Source organism: Prunus mume, linkage group LG5 (assembly GCF_029339155.1).
Source record: "Prunus mume cultivar Tortuosa linkage group LG5, ASM2933915v1, whole genome shotgun sequence".
Lineage (NCBI taxonomy): Eukaryota > Viridiplantae > Streptophyta > Magnoliopsida > Rosales > Rosaceae > Prunus > Prunus mume.
Genome location: NC_142702.1, coordinates 2,582,264 through 2,601,642, shown reverse-complemented (window position 1 = coordinate 2,601,642; position 19,379 = coordinate 2,582,264). Strand labels below are relative to the sequence as shown.

The 19,379-nt window shown below is 36.6% G+C and overlaps 2 protein-coding genes across 6 annotated transcripts; both read left to right on the top strand.

Moving 5' to 3' along the window:
- The first annotated feature begins 1,543 nt into the window (after positions 1–1,543).
- Positions 1,544–4,098, top strand: LOC148916634 (disease resistance protein RGA2-like). The gene has a single exon (XM_089052553.1). The coding sequence runs from the start codon at positions 1,792–1,794 to the stop codon at positions 3,904–3,906; it is 2,115 nt and encodes a 704-aa protein (XP_088908679.1). The 5' UTR covers positions 1,544–1,791; the 3' UTR covers positions 3,907–4,098.
- A 5,507-nt stretch (positions 4,099–9,605) lies between these two features.
- LOC103330462 (disease resistance protein RGA2-like) lies at positions 9,606–16,894 on the top strand. Of its 5 annotated transcripts, XR_016127044.1 has the most exons (8): positions 9,611–13,068; positions 13,160–13,251; positions 13,674–14,476; positions 14,568–14,659; positions 15,602–15,890; positions 15,971–16,135; positions 16,257–16,330; positions 16,578–16,894. XR_016127044.1 is itself a non-coding variant. In XM_089052552.1 (2 exons), the coding sequence occupies exons 1-2, from the start codon at positions 9,935–9,937 to the stop codon at positions 14,575–14,577; spliced, it is 3,144 nt and encodes a 1,047-aa protein (XP_088908678.1). In that variant the 5' UTR covers positions 9,606–9,934; the 3' UTR covers positions 14,578–14,780. The 5 variants fall into 5 exon arrangements, 1 of the variants encoding a protein (XP_088908678.1); XR_016127045.1 differs by lacking the exon at positions 16,257–16,330; XR_016127047.1 differs by lacking the exons at positions 13,160–13,251; positions 13,674–14,476 and having other exon boundaries at positions 9,606–13,068.
- The last annotated feature ends 2,485 nt before the right edge of the window (positions 16,895–19,379 follow it).

Below are 19,379 nucleotides of genomic sequence, written 5' to 3'. Positions count from 1 at the left end.
GTTATTTTACTGTACATGCTAATTGTACGCTCATAACAAGTTAGTTAATTATTAATTAGTAATTAGTAATGTAAAGCAATGTACTTATACTAGAAAAATAGAAACCAAATTTAACATGGGATCAACTTAAGTTGAAACGGAAAGTAGATAAAGAACATTCAACTACAGCTCGAGTGCTTGCACCACCTCCTTTATGTCTTGATGGTCCTGTTTGTTTTACCTTGGGGTTGCCTTGAGTGTTGATGGTTTATGGTGGCTGTTTGGTGGTGCTTATGTTTTTCGGTGGTTTTTGTTGCTGTGTTGTTTGTAATTTTGTTAGTTTTTATCAACTTTTAGTTTTGTTTATCTATTGATATAATTATCTGAGGTAGTCTGTTGCTTTTATTCATATGATATTGCATATTAGACTTGTGCTATCTTATTGGGTTGCTTGTATTATTGTATTTGTACCATCCTCTTGGGTGAGTTTTTCGTAATGAAATTTCATCTTTCGACCACAAAAGAAAAGAAAGAAAAAGGAAATACTGAATTATTGAAAAGAAAAACACATTTTTAGAAAACGGCTGACTTTGGTTAAAACGTCTAATGAAAATTAGAATTCTAATTAACGGATCATGAGCCTCTGCATTTAGCATCCGTGCATTTACACACATTTAAGTGAATGTTAACCATTAGATTAATCTAATGAACTTTAATAAGTCCATCGTCATAATTGTATTAAAGCAAAAATTAACCATTTGCACCTTATTATATTTATTCAATAACTTTGAAAAAAAAAAAAAAATAAAAAGGAATCCTATCCCTGACCCAGCCTCCTACCCCAACTGCTAGCCATGGCAGCCACCCCTCACTCCCTTTTCCTCACATACACCTTTAAGTTCTGTAATTGGCAGGCACATATAAGATTTTCATATGCAGTACTAGTATTTGTGCCCAATTAATTTTCATTTGTGAATTTGCATATTTAATTGCAATACTATGTCAAAAAGATTTGGATTTCATAAATTCTCTTCCTAGGCCTGGTTGAGTTCTCTTAAATGTGTGTAAATGCATGAATGCTAAATGCAGAGGCTCGGAATCCCTAATTAGGAGTGCCACAACAAGTCTCTCCACATCTACTTGAAAAATTGTTTTCTTTCAAAATTTGACTAAGTATGAAAAATGGACTTTTGAAATACCAATGTTTTTTCAATGATATTTTTGGCTGTTTATATTCCTTACATCTTAAATAAGCAAACACAATTTTATGAGATTTTAGTATGAATTATTATAACTTATTGAGGTATCAATATTGCTATAAATTGTATCAGATGGATACTAAATTTGAATTTTCATATTTTGATTTGTCGGGAATTTGGCTACATGGAGGAACTTCAAAACGCTGAATTATTAAAAAGAAAGATAAACAAAGTTTTAGAAAACAGCTATGCTTTTTAATTCAGTGTATCTTTCTTTTCGATAAACAAAGAAAGGTAAAACGTCTGACGAAAAGTATAATTGTAATTAAAATAATGACAACACCAACCAATTGGACTCCATTAAAATAATGACAAAACCACTCAAAGATGACATTTCGGCATTTCCTCCTCAACTTGCTCCACTTGCTGTTCGACACCAAATATTCAAAGCTTTCCCACGTGATTTGATGCATGTTTCCTCTTTTCTTTGTCCAATTATTAATACTCTTGCTCCACTTGCTGTTCTACATCAAACAACTCTATCAACAAACCACAACTTTCGTCAAGAATACTCTTTTCCTTTCTCCAAGTGAATACTCTTTTCCTTTCTCCAATGGCCGAAGGAGTCCTCTTCAACGTTGCAGAAGGGATCATTGGAAGGTTAGGCTCCCTTGTTTTCCAAGAGATTGGATTGGTTTGGTGTGTCAACGATGAGCTCCAAAAGCTTAAGCTTCTAGTTTCCCAACTCCGAGCTGTTCTTCTTGATGCTGAGCAAAAGCAAGCCAACAATGAAGCAGTCAAAGAGTGGCTCCAAAGCGTAGAAGATGCAGTTTATGAAGCTGATGACGTGATCGATGAGTTTTATACTGAAGCTCAGTGGAGACAAATGGTGCCTGGAAATAATAAAGTGTCAAAGCAGGTACACATCTTCTTCTCTAGCTCAAATCAGCTTGTTTTTGGGCTGAAAATCGGTCATAAGATAAAAGATCTTAACAAGAGACTTCATGAGATTGCCTCGAATACAACAGTTGGTCAATTAGAAAGGAATCGTGAAGATGTAGAATTTGTAAGAAGAGAGAGGGTCACTCACTCATTTGTCCGCGAGGATAATATAATAGGGAGAGATAAAGATAAAAGAGCAATTATTCAACTTTTGTTGGATTTGGATCCCATCTCTATAAAGAACACAGAGAATGTGTCCACCATTTCCATTGTGGGATTTGGAGGAATGGGAAAAACTGCACTTGCCCAACTCGTATTCAACGATGAAGAGGTTCAAAAGCATTTTGAGCCGAAAATGTGGACATGTGTCTCTAATTCATTTCAGTTGGATATACTTGTTAAGAAAATCCTAAAAGCGGATAACCTTGACATGGATCAGTTGCAAAATGAGCTTAGGAAGAAGATCGATGGGAAGAGATACCTCCTTGTGTTAGATGATGTGTGGAATGAGAATCGTAACAAATGGCTTAGCTTGAAAGACTTGTTGATGGGTGGTGCAGAAGGGAGTAGAATTCTAATAACTACTCGTAGTAAAAACGTTGCAAATATAGCAGATACAGCTGAACCATTTAACTTAAGGGGCTTGAATGAAGAGCAGTCCTGGTTTCTATTTAAGAAAATGGCGTTCAAAGAGGGAAAAGAGCCAGAGAGTTCAACAATTAAGGCCATTGGGGAGGAGATTACTAGAAAATGTCAGGGGGTTCCTCTTGCTATAAGGACCGTAGGACGGATGTTGTACTCGAAACATCAAGAAACTGAATGGTTGGCTTTCAAGCGTAACAAGCTTTCAACAATAAGTCAAGAAGAAGATGATATTATACCAACACTTCAGCTGAGTTATGATGTTCTCCCATCACGTTTGAAACATTGTTTTGCTTTTTGTAGTTTGTTCCCGCCTGATTGTGAGATTTCCGTAGATATTTTAATTAGGCTTTGGGTGGCACAAGGGTTCGTTAAGTCTTCAAATCCTAATGAGTGCTTGGAAGATGTTGGTTATGAATATTATAACGAACTAGTTTGGAGATCTTTTTTCCAAGAAGAAGAAAAAGATGAGTTTGGTATAATAACAAGCTGTAAAATGCATGATCTCATGAATGAACTTGCTGTTAAAGTGGCAGGGGAGGGAAGCAGAATAATAGGTGGCAATAAGACTGATTTTGATGCAAAACGTCTTCTTCATATATCTTTCGATTTTGATGTTGATTCGTCGGAATGGAAAATACCGACATCCTTGCTAGAATCAAATAAGCTAAGGACTTTTCTTTTCCTAAGCCAACATTATTCAAGGGAGGAGTCATTCCATAAGTCATTTTGTGCTACAATTGCTTCAAATTTTAAGTCATTGCGTATGTTGAGTTTGAATGGATTGGGAATTACAAAATTGCCAAAATGTCTTAGGAAAATGAAACATTTAAGATATCTTGATCTTAGTGACAATTTCATTGAGAGTCTTCCAAATTGGATAGTCGGACTTCAAAATTTGGAAACACTAGATCTCTCGGGATGTGAGTTTCTTGTGGAATTGCCTAGAGATATTAAGAAATTGATCAACTTGAGGCATCTCATTTTGAGATATTGTTATGAATTGGCTCGGATTCCTCGTGGATTGGGTGAATTGACTTGTCTTCTCACTTTGAGTATATTTGTTTTGAGCGAAAATAATTCCATGTTGAGGGACAGTGCAGGGCTCAGTGAGTTGGGGAAGCTAAATGATTTAAGAGACTAAGCCAAATCTCTCTGCAAGTCTTACTGCCAATGAATGATGTAAGAGATTCATGAAGGCACGATTGTGCATCTAACAAAAAAGTTGTATCATGAATTTATTTTTCGTAATTTCATTTTTCAAGTTGAATGTAGCTTATGTGTGGAACATGAACCTGAAAACAAAAAAGTTGTATTATCCAATTTCTTTTGTTCTCCTGCTACTGTTTATCATGAAAAGTTGGTGGTTTGCTGGTGCTGAATGTCAAACTCAACGAATTTTCACAAGAATTCTAATGCAAGAAAGAAAAAAAAACCAATGAAGAATAGAACGCCAATGAGATATTTGGTACACCGACAATTGCGCAGAAGCTAAGTCGACCCCGTCCCCATCGCCATGTGAGGACACAATAGTTTTCAAAAGTTGTGCCCCAGAGAACAATCCTGGAAGTTGTTCTGTTTTCACACTGTATCCATTTTCAATTCACAACAAGAACATCACAATAAGAAGAACGGATTGTTATTGAATAACGAATTTTCACAAGAATTCTAACGCAAGAAAGAAAAAAAAACCAATGAAGAATAGAACGCGAATGAGATATTTGGTACACCAACAATTGCGCAGAAGCTAAGTCGACCCCGTCCCCATCGCCATGTGAGGACACAATAGTTTTCAAAAGTTGTGCCCCAGAGAACAATCCTGGAAATTGTTCTGTTTTCACACTCTATCTATTTTAAATTCACAACAAGAACATCACAATAAGAAGAACGGATTGTTATTCCAAAAAAATATATATATACATTTTAAAAATTTGAAGTTTCGGAATCTTATTGCAGTGAAGAACGCATCAGCTTCCAGAGTATTCAAAAGCCCCAAAATTTTGCGAAGGCATGATGAAAGATTTCCTTCAGTTATGAATGTGAAGAGGAAGCCAATTTATTCAAAGTGGATTTTAAATTCAAATTTCAAACAGCCCAGGACATCGATTGGAATTTGGATGTTATTCCTGCACAGTTACATCTACAAGAGGTCATTGTCAAATAATGACACCAGTCAAATCATTGTTGCATAATGATGCGACCCCATACCCCACCTCCACGTGAAGGCATGGAAAAAATTTCAAAAGTTGTGGCCGAGAGAACTATCCTTGAAAGTGAAAGAGATTCTTCCAAGGTTACTTTACTGTACAGGATAATTGTACGTTCATAACAAGTTATTTAATTATTAATTAGTAATTAGTAATGTAAAGCAATGTACTTATACTAGAAAAATAGAAACCAAATTTAACATGGGATCAACTTAAGTTGAAACGGAAAGCAGATAAAGAACATTCAATTACAGCTCGAGTGCTTGCACCACCTCCTTTATGTCTTGATGGTCCTGTTTGTTTTACCTTGGGGTTGCCTTGAGTGTTGCTGGTTTATGGTGGCTGTTTGGTGGTGCTTATATTTTTTGGTGGTTTTTGTTGCTGTGTTGTTTGTAATTTTGTTAGTTTTTATCAATTTTTAGTTTTGTTTATCTATTGATATAATTATCTGGGGTAGTCTGTTGCTTTTATTCATATGATATTGCATATTAGACTTGTGCTTGTATTATTGTATTTGTACCATTCTCTTGGGTGAGTTTTTCGTAATGAAATTTCATCTTTCGACCACAAAAGAAAAGAAAAAAAAAAGGAAACACTGAATTATTGAAAAGAAAAACACATTTTTAGAAAACGGCTGACTTGTGGTAAAACGTCTAATGAAAAGTAGAATTCTAATTAATGGATCATGAGCCTCTGCATTTAGCATCCGTGCATTTACACACATTTAAGTGAATGTTAACCATTAGATTAATCTAATGAACTTTAATAAGTCCACATCGTCATAATTGTATTAAATCAAAAATTAACCATTTGCACCTTATTATATTTATTCAATAACTCTGAAAAAAAAAAAAAAAAGGAATCCTATCCCTGACCCAGCCTCCTACCCCAACTGCTAGCCATGGCAGCCACCCCTCACTCCCTTTTCCTCACATACACCTTTAAGTTCTGTAGTTGGGAGGCACATATAAGATTTTCATATGCAGTACTAGTATTTGTGCCCAATTAATTTTCATTTGTGAATTTGCATATTTAATTGCAGTACTATGTCAAAAAGATTTGGATTTCATAAATTCTCTTCCTAGGTCTGGTTGAGTTCTCTTAAATGTGTGTAAATGCATGAATGCTAAATGCAGAGGCTCGGGATCCCTAATTAGGAGTGCCACAACAAGTCTCTCCACATATACTTGAAAAATTGTTTTCTTTCAAAATTTGACTAAGTATGAAAAATAGACTTTTGAAATACTAATGTTTTTTCAATGATATTTTTGGCTGTTTATATTCCTTACATCTTAAATAAGCAAACACGATTTTATGAGATTTTAGTATGAATTATTATATTGACTTATTGTGGTATCAATATTGCTATAAATTGTATCGGACAGATACTAAAATTGGATTTTCATATTTTGATTTGTTGGGAATTTGGCTACATGGAGGAACTTCAAAACAATGGATTTAGATAAAATTATAAGGCAAATTTGTTTGTATGGACTATTGTAATTCATGTATGCCAAGATCTAGACAAGAAAGAAAGGAAGAAAACAAATTGATTTCAAATGATTCCTTTCATGTAGTCATTTAAAATCAATTTCAAATGTACAACATCTAGTTATTTCAAATACATTCCATATAACGTGGTTCTTGTTATTGTAGCAAATTTAGTATTTTTTGTAATTTCTTTTTTCAAATTGAATGTGGCTTTTGTGGAACATGAACCTGAAAACAAAAAAGTTGTATATTTTCCAATTTCTTTTGTTTTGGTGCACTTTATCATTATTTCAAGTCTCACTTAATTAGTTCCTGCTACTGGTTTTACATGAAAAGTTGGTGGTTCGCTGCTCTCTTTGGTTAAATGGTGCCAGCAAATACCTGTTGGCCATACTGTTTAAAAACCTTGCATAAAAGAGTTTCTGGCTTTCTTCTGGTGCTGAATGTCAGACTAAATGAATTCAAATGCAAAAAAGCCTTGTATAAAATCATTTACACCTGAACTGAGGGTAAAAGAAAAAGTGGCATTTTTTATTTTGAAAGCAAATGGCTTCTTTTTTTCTTTTTGCTTTTTTGAATTACAGTGATTAGGGAGGGGGTAACTTTTTCCTCGGATTCGAACGGTGACCAGTGGGGAAGGAGAAGGGGGAAGGGACCTCACCGACAATTTCTCAGAAACTATGACGACCCCGTTCCCATCGCCATGTGAAGGCACAGAAAAGTATATATGGCCTGGCCATGCGGTGCCAAAACCAAGCTGGAATGCACTTTCAAAAGGCTACAACACAGACAAAAAATGCTGGCATGCATATGCAGCACAACACAACGACCCATGTGAAAAGACTTGTTGTGGCACTGTCAATTAAAATTCTACTTTTCATCAGACGACCCAATCCTCATCCGCCATGTGAGGGAGGGGACGGAGAAGTTTTCAAAAAGTTGTGGCCCAGAGAAACAGTCCTTGAAAGTGAAAGAGACTCTTCAAAGGTCAATTTACAGAACAGGCTAATTTAAAATAATGACAAAACCAATCAAAGAAGACATTTCGGCATTTCCTCCTCAACTTGCTCCACTTGCTGTTCCACATCAAATATTCAAAGCTTTCCCACGTGATTTGATTAGATTTTTGTGGACATGGCATCTCTTATCTTTATCTTCAAATGTCAATAAATAAAGTGTTTTCGATTCAATATCTCACAACTTCATCTGTGTATTTTTATGAGATGTGTTCCTAAAGCCCAGTGCTTTTTTGGATAGTATTTTTGTGAGTGTGGAAAGTTGATAACAAGTAGAGAATGTGATAGAATTTGTAAAAAATGTGGAATGAAATGATGGGGAAAATTTTTGAAGAAATTTTAAGGTATTTAAAGACATATTTTAGGATTTTAGTTACTTACTCGTTTATTTAGTTTTACTTATACAAAATAGTCTTTCGTATGTGAAACAGTAGCTAAACCTAAAAGATTTTTATTTTGTATTTTTAGTTGGGACGTTCCACTTCCACACTTAACGGATCTTAGCTTAAATGAGTATACATATATAATGGTCTCTTTTTTGTCTCTATTTCTTTAATCTTTATGCATCATTTCATTGTGAAGCATTTCTTCATTAAGTATTTGCTATTCCCTATTCCCTAGTCCCTACCTACAACCACATTGGTTTTGGGCATTTTGGCGTAAGTGCAAAGTAATAATTTTTTTTTTTTTTAAAATATTTATTTTTGGTTACAGAAGTAATTTTTCATTTTGTTTTTCTATGAACATGCACTCAAGAAAGAACCCATTTGCGAAACAGAGGAATGAATTAATTAACACAATTATACATTGCTTGGTCCCAAATCCAACTATGACGGCATCTCTCTAACTGGGACTAAGCAATTTCATGGGCCCTACCAAACCCTAAAAAGAGAGCCAATGTGGCAGGGGAGTTGGGGAGTCATTGGCTGACACGTGGACGGTGATGCCAGCATGGAAAAGTACTGCTTCCCAGCTGGCATTTTGAGATTATTGAGGAAAAGTGTTTTTGGCCCTTATTTTTTGGGAGTTGGGTGGGTTTGTCGTGCAGAAGAATGTGTAGGTCTCTCGCTCCCCATTGGTCTAGTTTTAGGAGGGAGGGACAGAAACCAACCCAGGCTGTTGGTTTGGGAGAGGAAAAGAGTCACGTGTTAATTGTGACAGCTGGCTCCACTACAACACGACACGCATTCTCCTCGAGATGTAAGTTGTAAGGCATTGTCCACCTCCCTCCCCTAATAATTCTATTTTATTCTGTCCTTTTCAAATTTTTTAAGTTTCTTTTATTGACCCAACCACCCACCTATGCACATGTAATAATAATTCTACCGAGTTTCAAATTCATACCATAAAAATTTATAATTGTTAAATTGGCCATATGTAATAATAATACATAACTTCCAAAGATCTTGTAGCATTATTTAGTTATTTCGAACTTGTTTCAGATAGATAGGTTGTAAATGATGCTTTTATTATTTAAAAAAACAAATTAACTGCCTTATCTTTTCCTCTTCGTCTTTTTAGTATGTTATAACTTGTACGATAGCTGAAATCGTTAATTTTTAAGGTCAAATTTGTGTCTATTAAAAATATTAAGTTCGTCTATTTATTTTATAACAAAAAAAATGTCTAAATAATTTTAGATATGGTTGACTTTTTTACAGATATGATTTTAAAAAGGAAGCCTCAAAGATAAGTCGGTTTCATTATCAAATTATTTCGATGAGATGAGATCAAATGAGAAATATAGCTAGTATTCCCCTTTTGGAAAATGTAACCGGTATTAATCCAATCAAATTAAACTTTCCATAATAGGTATTAATCTCTCCTCTATTTAAGTCAAACCTAAAACCAACTTCAAAATATTATATTTTATCTTTCTTTATATAAAATATTAATTGCACACATTATGTTATAGTTGATATCTTAATTATAATGTAAAATTATGCAAAACATAACTGGCTTGAAAAGCCTAATAAATAAATAAAATAACAATTGATATGCTTAGAGAAATTAAAAACAAATTAATAAATTGGCATGTCTATAGAAGATAATAATTGATATGAAAACCATTACATTACATGATATTGTAAAGTATTGGTAATTTAATATAAAAATAGAGATTAATATGAAAGAAGATAGCTGGCAATGGCATCTATTGTTGTTGACATAAAGCACCCATCCACTTGGAAACAATAAACGAGGAGAAAGAAAGAATTGCTTATTTCTCAAAGTGAACAACACCAACCAATTGGACTCCTTCATTAAAATAATTTCAAAACCACCAAATATTCAAAGCTTTCCCATGTGATTTGATGCATGTTTCCTCTTTTCTTTGTCCAATTATTAATACTCTTGCTCCACTTGCTGTTCTACATCAAACAACTCTATCAACAAACCACAACTTTCGTCAAGAATACTCTTTTCCTTTCTCCAAGTGAATACTCTTTTCCTTTCTCCAATGGCAGAAGGAGTCCTCTTCAACCTTGCACAAGGGATCATTGAAAGGTTAGGCTCCCGTGCTTTTGAAGAGATTGGATTGGTTTGGTGTGTCAACGATGAGCTCCAAAAGCTTAAGCTTCTAGTTTCCCAACTCCGAGCTGTTCTTCTTGATGCTGAGCAAAAGCAAGCCAACAATGAAGCAGTCAAAGTGTGGCTCCAAAGCGTAGAAGATGCAGTTTATGAAGCTGATGACGTGCTCGATGAGTTTTATACTGAAGCTCAGTGGAGACAAATGGTGCCCGGAAATAATAAAGTGTCAAAGCAGGTACGCAGCTTCTTCTCTAGCTCAAACCCGCTTGTTTTTGGGCTGAAAATTGGTCATAAGATAAAAGATCTTGACAAGAGACTTCATGAGATTACCTCGAATAAAACATTTGGTCAATTACAAGTGAACCACGAAGATGCACGATTTGTAAGAAGAGAGAGGGTCACCCACTCATTTGTCCGCGAGGATAATATAATAGGGAGAGATGAAGATAAAAGAGCAATTATTCAACTTTTGTTGGATTTGGATCCCATCTCTACAGAAAATGTCTCAACTATTTCCATAGTTGGATTTGGAGGATTGGGAAAAACTGCACTTGCTCAACTAGTTTTCAACGATGAGGTGGTTCAAAATCATTTTGAGCTGAAAATGTGGATATGTGTGTCAAATGTATTTGAGTTGGATATACTTGTTAAGAAAATCATTCAATCTGCAACTAATGAAATAGCCAAAAGCCTTGAGATTGATCAGTTGCAAAAAGAACTTAGGAAAATAATAGATGGAAAGAAATACCTCCTTGTGTTAGACGATGTGTGGAATGAAGATCATGGAAAATGGGACGACTTGAAAGACTTGTTGATGGGTGGTGCAAGAGGTAGTAAAATACTAATAACTACTCGTAGTAAAAAAGTTGCAAATATAGCAGATAGAGCTGAACCATATAACTTAAGGGGCTTGAATGACGAGCAGTCCTGGTTTTTATTTAAGAAAATGGCGTTCGAAGAGGGAAAAGAGCCAGAGAGTTCAACAATTAAGGCCATTGGGGAGGAGATTGCTGGAAAATGTCAGGGGGTTCCTCTTGCTATAAGGACCATAGGACGGATGTTGTACTCTAAACATCAAGAAAGTGAGTGGTTGGCTTTCAAGAGCAACAAGCTTTCAACAATAAGTCAAGAAGAAGATGTTATTATACCAACACTTGGGCTGAGTTATGATGTTCTCCCATCACATTTGAAACATTGTTTTGCTTATTGTAGTTTGTTCCCGCCTGATTATGAGATTCCCGTAGAGAAATTAATTAAGTTGTGGGTGGCACAAGGGTTCGTTAAGTCTTCAAATCCTAATGAGTGCTTGGAAGATGTTGGTTATGAATATTATAACGAACTAGTTTGGAGATCTTTTTTCCAAGAAGAAGAAAAAGATGAGTTTGGTATAATAACAAGCTGTAAAATGCACGATCTCATGAATGAACTTGCTGTTAAAGTGGCAGGGGAGGGAAGCAGAATAATAGATCGCAATAAGACTGATTTTGATGCAAAACGTCTTCTTCATGTATCTTTCGATTTTGATGTTGATTGGTCGGAATGGAAAATACCGACATCCTTGCTGGAATCACATAAGCTAAGGACTTTTCTTTTCCTAAGGCAATACAGATGGGGGAAGTCATTCCACAAGTCATTTTGTGCTACAATTGCTTCAAATTTTAAGTCATTGCGTATGTTGAGTTTGAATGGATTGAGAATTAAAAAATTGCCAAAATGTCTTAGGAAAATGAAACATTTAAGATATCTTGATCTTAGTGTTAATCTCATTGAGAGACTTCCAAATTGGATAGTCGAACTTCAAAATTTGGAAACACTAGATCTCTATGGATGTATCTCGCTTGTGGAATTGCCTAGAGATATCAAGAAATTGATCAACTTGAGGCATCTCGTTTTGGAAGGTTGTTATAAATTGGCTCGGATTCCTCGTGGATTGGGTGAATTGACTTGTCTTCGTACTTTGAGTAAATTTGTTTTGAGCGAAAACAATTCCATGTTGAGGGACAGTGCAGGGCTCAGTGAGTTGGGGAAGCTGAAAGATTTAAGAGGAAAGTTGGAGATCAGAAATTTGGGGTACAAGAAAGATATGGTGTCAGAATTGAATTATGATGGTGCAGTTTTGAAGGAGAAACGACATCTCTATTCGTTGACTTTACATTGGATGGGCATCGAAAGAGAAAATAGTGATGCGGTTGAGGAGGAGAGTGATGTAATTATTAAGTCAATGGAAGCGCTGCAGCCCCATTCAAGTCTAAAACAGTTAACCCTGGAGTGCTATATGGGTGCGAGGTTTGCGAGTTGGTTTCATTCTCTCACAAGTATTGTTGATCTCAAATTGTCTGACTGTGATAGATGCCAACATCTTCCACCGTTGGATCATTTACCTTTTCTTAAGAGTCTTTACCTTTGCGGGCTAAGGAATTTGGAGCACATATCAGCAGAAGACAAGGTTAAGGACTTTGCCGGTGATGAGATGATGATGATGTCAGCTGCTTCTCCATCGACGACCTTCTTTCCCTCCTTAGAGAGTCTTCGTCTAATTGATTGCCCTAATCTCAAGGGATGGTGGAGGAATGAAACAGCTTCAGCTTCTTCATTTCCTTGTCTTTCTACTTTAGATATATATGATTGTCCTAACCTAACTTCCATGCCGCTGTACCCAAATCTTGATAGACTGAAGTTATTTAGAAGCAGCTGGAAGGTCCTTCCCTCCTCCTTTGTTCCCTCATCCAAATTAAAATCTCTGGTGATTTGGGACGTTGAGGATATAGAATATGTGCCAGAAGAAGGGATTGGAAACCTCACATTACTCCAAGAGCTCTCAATTAGAGATTGCCCTAATTTGGTATCACTACCAGATCAAGGGATGGGTCGCCTCATCTCTTTACAGAGACTGCGTATTTCAAAGTGTCCTAATTTGGCATCACTCCCAGAAGGGCTTCGTTGCCTCGCCTCATTAAAAAGGTTGACAATTGAAAATTGCCCCATCTTAAAGCAAAGATGCCAGAAAGAAACAGGTGAGGACTGGTCCAAGATTGCTCACATCCCAGAAATTGAGATAGACAGGTGCGTTTTTCTAACTAATTTCTTTGTTTTGCATTCACATTTTGATTCAAATGGCAACCAACCTCAGCTCTTTCATTTTCTTCTTTTTCAGGTCCATTTTATGATCTTTAAGGGTTGGGTCAGTGCACTAAAAACTCTTATGGCTTGATTGTGATTGTGCAACAGCAGATCACCAACAAAGTGGTATATATCTTCATCCTAGCATTGTTTTGTTGTTGGTATGTTCACATGATTCCGTTTTGTTTCTTACTTTTCTTTATGAAACAAATTTATAATGATGAATTTAGGTAATTGTATATGCAGTGATGAATTTAGGTAATTGTAACTCTCAAATTTATGAATTAAATTCAGATTGATCTGCCGAGAATGAGGTTAATTCTCTTCATTATTCATCTTTTGTTTTAATTTTTGAGTGATAATTTTTTGTTTAAATTGGGAGATTGTAAATAGTCATCTTGTTAATTAATCCAATTATCATTTTCACGCAAAAATATAAAAACTCATCGTGAACAACTATAATTTGTAAAACAGTTAGTCCTTGAGGAATACCCGGGTGCGAGGTTTGCGAGTTGGTTTCATTCTCTCACAAATATTGTTAATCTCAGGTTGTATAACTGTGATAGATGCCAACATCTTCCACCGTTGGATCATTTACCTTTTCTTAAGAGTCTTCATCTTGACTTGTTAAGGAATTTGGAGCACATATCAGCAGAAGACAAGGTTAAGGACTTTGCCGGTGATGAGATGATGATGATGATGTCAGCTGCTTCTCCATCGACGACCTTCTTTCCCTCCTTAGAGAGTCTTTATCTAATTGATTGCCCTAATCTCAAGGGATGGTGGAGGAATGAAACAGCTTCAGCTTCTTCATTTCCTTGTCTTTCTACTTTAGAGATAGAGAATTGTCCTGACCTAACTTCCATGCCGCTGTACCCAAATCTTGATAGACTGAAGTTAGAGAGAAGCAGCTGGAAGTTCCTTCCCTCCTCATTTGTTCCCTCATCCAAATTAAAATATCTGGACGTTGAGGATATAGAATATGTGCCAGAAGAAGGGATTGGAAACCTCACATTACTCCAAGAGCTCTCAATTAGAGATTGCCCTAATTTGGTATCACTACCAGAAGGGCTTTGTTGCCTCATCTCCTTACAGAGACTGCAAATTTGGGATTGCCCGAAATTGGCGTCACTCCCAGAAGGGCTTTGCTGCCTCAGCTCCTTACAGGAACTGCAAATTCGGGATTGCCCGAAATTGGCGTCACTACCAGAAGGGCTTCGTTGCCTCGCCTCATTAAAAAGGTTGACAATTGGAGATTGCCCCATCTTAAAGCAAAGATGCCAGAAAGAAACAGGTGAGGACTGGTCCAAGATTGCTCACATCCCAGACATTCGCATTCTTCCCTAACTTGGTGTGTTTTTCTAACTAATTTATTTGTTTTGCATTCACATTTTTATTCAAATGGCAACCAACCTCAGCTCTTTCATTTTCTTCTTTTTCAGGTCCATTTGATGATCTTTAAGGGTTGGGTCAGTGCACTAAAAACTCTTATGGCTTGATTGTGATTGTGCAACAGCAGATCACCAACAAAGTGGTATATATGTATTAGATGATGACCCCTTCATCCTAGCATTGTTTTGTTGTTGGTATGTTCACGTGATTCGGTTTTGTTTCTTATTTTTCTTTCATGGATATGCAGTGATGAATTTAAGTAATTGTAATTCTCAAATTTCGTTATGGCTTTTGAAATTGGTGTCTTTGAAAGACCTGTACCTTGAAAAGAACTTGGGTGCTAGTAAAGGAAAATCATGAATTTTTGTTTTTGTTTTTTGTTTTGGATAAAGAGGATTACTTTGAGAAATTATACAATAGTACCGTACTACCATGTGTATTGTATAATTTCTCCCATTTCTGACCCAATTTCAATAGTACCGTACTACCACGTGTTTACGCCTCTAAGGGGATGCATAAGCCTCGAAGAAAGGCGTACGCTGCTTTCGGTGACTTTCTCATAATTAGCTGCGCCTCAAGGCAAATTCCGACCGCCTCGCCAAGAGGCCCGCCACAAAGGGCACCAAGGGCGCGTTATTTAAAACATTGATACTTCTATCATGCTGCCTTCTGCTAGCATATATACCGAGTTTTGATATGCCCATGTTACATAATTGAATAATTCCTATTATTAGAGCCAAACATATTCATACCGAGTTTTACATGTGATGGATTTAGGTAATTTTATCTCTCAAATTTCCTTATGGGTTATGAAATTGGGGTCGTGTGAAAGTAGTTTATATTTTTTCATGATGGCTGATATTTATGAATGAAATTCAGATTGATATACCAGGAATGAAGTTAATTGTGTTCTTCGTTTCTTTGGTTATGTACATTGTTGGTAGGATGTCATACTCTTTTCTGTTGAATGTGGTCTTTGATGCTCATTTACCGCATCATCTTCTTTGCATTCATTATCATTTCCTGTGCTGGTTTATTCTTTGAATGCTTAAATGAGAGTTATCATTGGTTTTTGAACATGCAGTGTACCGAGATGGCTGGGTGGAGAGAGTAGTGCTTTGTCATCTTGGTATTGAAGATGTCAGACAGTGACACTAGATTCTACTCTCTATCAATTGGAAATTGAGTATTCCTTTAGTTTGGCATTACCTTCCAGAAGGGACAGACAACCTCACATAACTTCGATGGCTTTCAATTCAGAGTTCAGCATCACTGCCCGAATGGATTCGCGGCCTCACTGTCTTAAGGCAGTTCGAAATTGGATACTATTCCTTTATACAGAAAAGCAAAAACAAAGAGGGCAGATTTTTCGGGTTTGTACATCTCTGTTTCTTAGTCCTTTTTTAAAGAAATCAATTCCCAGCTAACTCTCCCTTCTTCCTTGTCTTTTCAGGTCCCGTGTGAGAAATGAAGTTCCCTTGAACAGTGTGCATGAGGAGAATTGAAGTTCACTTGAACTGTATTCATGAGCATAAATAAAATACTGAAACGAACATGACCTAGTGTTTTAGGCTTGGATGGCGTTATGGCTTCTGAAGAACTAGCAAAAGAATAATAGGTAACTACTTCATCATATGTAAATGTTTTATATTTCCACAGTTCAAACAAACATTTTTCAATTATTCAGTTCTGAAAAAAATTGTTCATATGGTAATAACATTGGTTTACTTTCGATCTAGTTACTTCCATAAATATGCAGTGGAGAGAAGAAGAAACAGATGGAGTGAAGAAAGCCAATAGCCATCATTCAAATGTATGTTCCCTGTTAATGCACCTAGGTGTTGATCATAAGATTGACTCGACCCTTGAGCTACTACATTTAGGCTTATATACACAAACAGATAGATAATGTTCCATTCTATATGATGTGCATGTGATTTTTGTTTCACATATTATATCCTTGATGCCTGGTTTGCGTGCGTTATCATTTTCTGTGCATCCTACACTTGCATAAACTTCATTCTAGTTCTATTAAGTTGATAATAACTTTTGTGGAACAGGGACCTTGTAAGAGTACAGGAAAATTGCAATGCCGGAAGAGCGTGGTTCGAAGTATGCTCAAGTCTTGTTGGGCACTTCAGCAGTTGAGAGAGCTTCAGTATCCCAAGTGTGGTATCTTGTGCTGCAGTGTCGAGCAATGTTCCTTTGTTCTGATTTCTTGTTTTTAAATTTAAATTTTGTTTTGTTTTGTTTTTCCTATTCTGAACCAGATTGGAACAGACTTAGAGTGCTCTTGTACTTGTAATCTTCTTATTCAATTAGTGAAAAACCTAGCAACCTCGTGGACGTAGCTCAATTATGAGTGAACCACGTAAAACTGTGGTGTTGGATTTGTGTGTGAATGTTTGTTTGTTCTTTTGATTCTCGATCTCTGTTATCACCTAAGTGGTTTGAAAATTTGTTCTCAATCCTTCAATTATCAAATCTAAATCATTTAATCACCCGGATGGCTTACAAATTCTCCCAAAACTACAATTTGTTTCAGAACCTTCAATACTTGTCTGTATTTATAATATGGTATCACATCAAGAAAGAATGATAAAGGAAAATACACGCATTATAAATACATGCATAAAATAAAAGAATCACCGAGTCACTTCCATGAAATTCATTTGAAAACCCCAAAAGAATTAATACTAGCAAGTAATAAATGGGTGGAAATAATAATTAAAATCTAGTGGTTGAGGAGAGCAACCATGGACACGAAAAACGGGAGGCAGAGGATCATAGCCCCTGAGGCCACCACAGAGTGAGCTGCTCCTTTGTCTTGAGCCGGCGCGGGAGCGGGCGCAGCATCAAAATCTTGGGCCGAAGACATAGCAGCAAAGAAAGCCACCACGGCAAAGGCAAAGACCAAGGCCTTCATCTTCATCACACTGCTGCTCAAATGTGCCATTGCAAATCAAAGATTTAATTTGAATGAAGAAAAGAAAAGCTTCTAGTTTTAGCTAGAGAGAACAAATAAAGAAGAGAGTTGGGGAAAGGGAGTGGGGCCCACACAGTGGAGAGAGAACATGGGTCAAGAGCTAGAAGCAGGTGCTTATTCATCTGCTTCTCACGTTCCGTGAATAGCCGGGACATTGAGGAATATCCAGAAAGGCATTTAGGAAATCGGTCTGATTCTATCTCTGTTCGTTCCGTTTGAAGAAAAGAAGGATCCCAAAGAATCGATCTTTCTTTTAGTTGTTGAATCTCTCTTTGATTGATCAATGTGTGATATTCTGAATCCTCATTACTAATGGAATCGAAATGGCCACGTTGTGGTGTCACAAAAGCAGAAAACCAACTGCTTGAATTTGCTTTGATTTCCAATTTTGAAAGCCGTTGGTTCACCCACTCAGATATTTTCTTCCCACAATTGCCTTCTGCGTAAATCTTTGTTCTTCTTAGCTGACTAGTGAGACCATGCAGGTGAGGCCGGTGGTACTATTGGCCTAATGGGGGAAATGGAGTAGAATTTGCTCTCAAATCATGCGATGGTGTTTCATTTATTCAATTATATAGATGACAGGAGATTAAGAGCATTTATCTCTGTATCTGAGATCCTAAATTCGATTTCGAACCCAACCTCCTTAAAGCTAGCACTTCTATTAAAATAGATAATGCGTAAAACACATATATATGTAATATGGGACCATGATGCTCTGCATTTAGGTCCTGCATTTCGTTAAATTTAAATCACTCAAACAATATAACCACTTAACACATGACACGTCATCAAACTTTAAATGAGGTTTTTTTTTTCCTTCTAAAATTCACGTTAACATCATTGAGGTTTTTGACAGGCTTCCTCCTCTCGCGAGTGTTTCATCCAACGTGCTCTTCTCTTCTTCTTTTTTCTTTTTTTACTTTTTTTTTCTTCCTGGTTTGAGCTTTGTGGTTTCAATCAACTACCTTACTTCCAAATATTGTCCAACTTAGTCTCTCGTCTTAATAAAAACCGTAGTTCCAATAGTTTGTATTAAAGAAACTTTTGAATTAAAACTGCAATTCCAAATTACCCTTGAAGAAACTGAGATCGATATCAAACCAGGTGAAGCGTTGACTTCTTTTGGATGTTATAATATGCAAGAGTTCAACCATCTTCCGATTGCTTACCACCAAAGATCATTCTCTATTGACCAAGTGAACTACAAAGAAAGCTAAAACCAGTAAGGAGTTCTAAAAAAATTGCTGGATGAAACACGCTCACTGAGAAAAGGAGGAAGCCCGTTAAAACAAACACTCAACATGTTAACGTGAGTTTTGGGGAGAAAAAAAATTGCAGAGCACTAATGTAAAAATAAATTCTTCACTAACAATAGTGAAAACAAGACAATATTCATCATACTGACAGAGAACATTGTGTGAAAAGAAGCTTGGCGGGGTTTGTAGTGGATATCAAACTCACCAAGTTCAATGGCCCACTTGACTAACCTCCCAGAAGTCTCTGGCTTCTGCAACACTTGCCTGAGTGGTTGGTTGGTTAGGACATGGATGGTGTGAGCCTGAAAGTATGGCCGGAGGCGTCTAGCCGAAACCACCAGGGCGAAAGCAAGTTTCTCAATGTCTGGGTATCGAATCTCTGCATCTTGCAATCCTTTGCTCACATAGTGCACCGGATGCTCAGCACCTTCATGTGGTCGAATGAGCACTGAGCTAACCGCTGTAGCCGAGACAGAGAGGTAGATGGTGAGGATGTCCCCAGATTCAGGGGTTGACAATAAAGGGGCTCGGCTCATGTATGCCTTGAGCTCGCCGAACGCCTGGTCACATTCTGCAGTCCAGGTGATGTTGCGCTTGCTACCCTTAAGTGCCTTGAA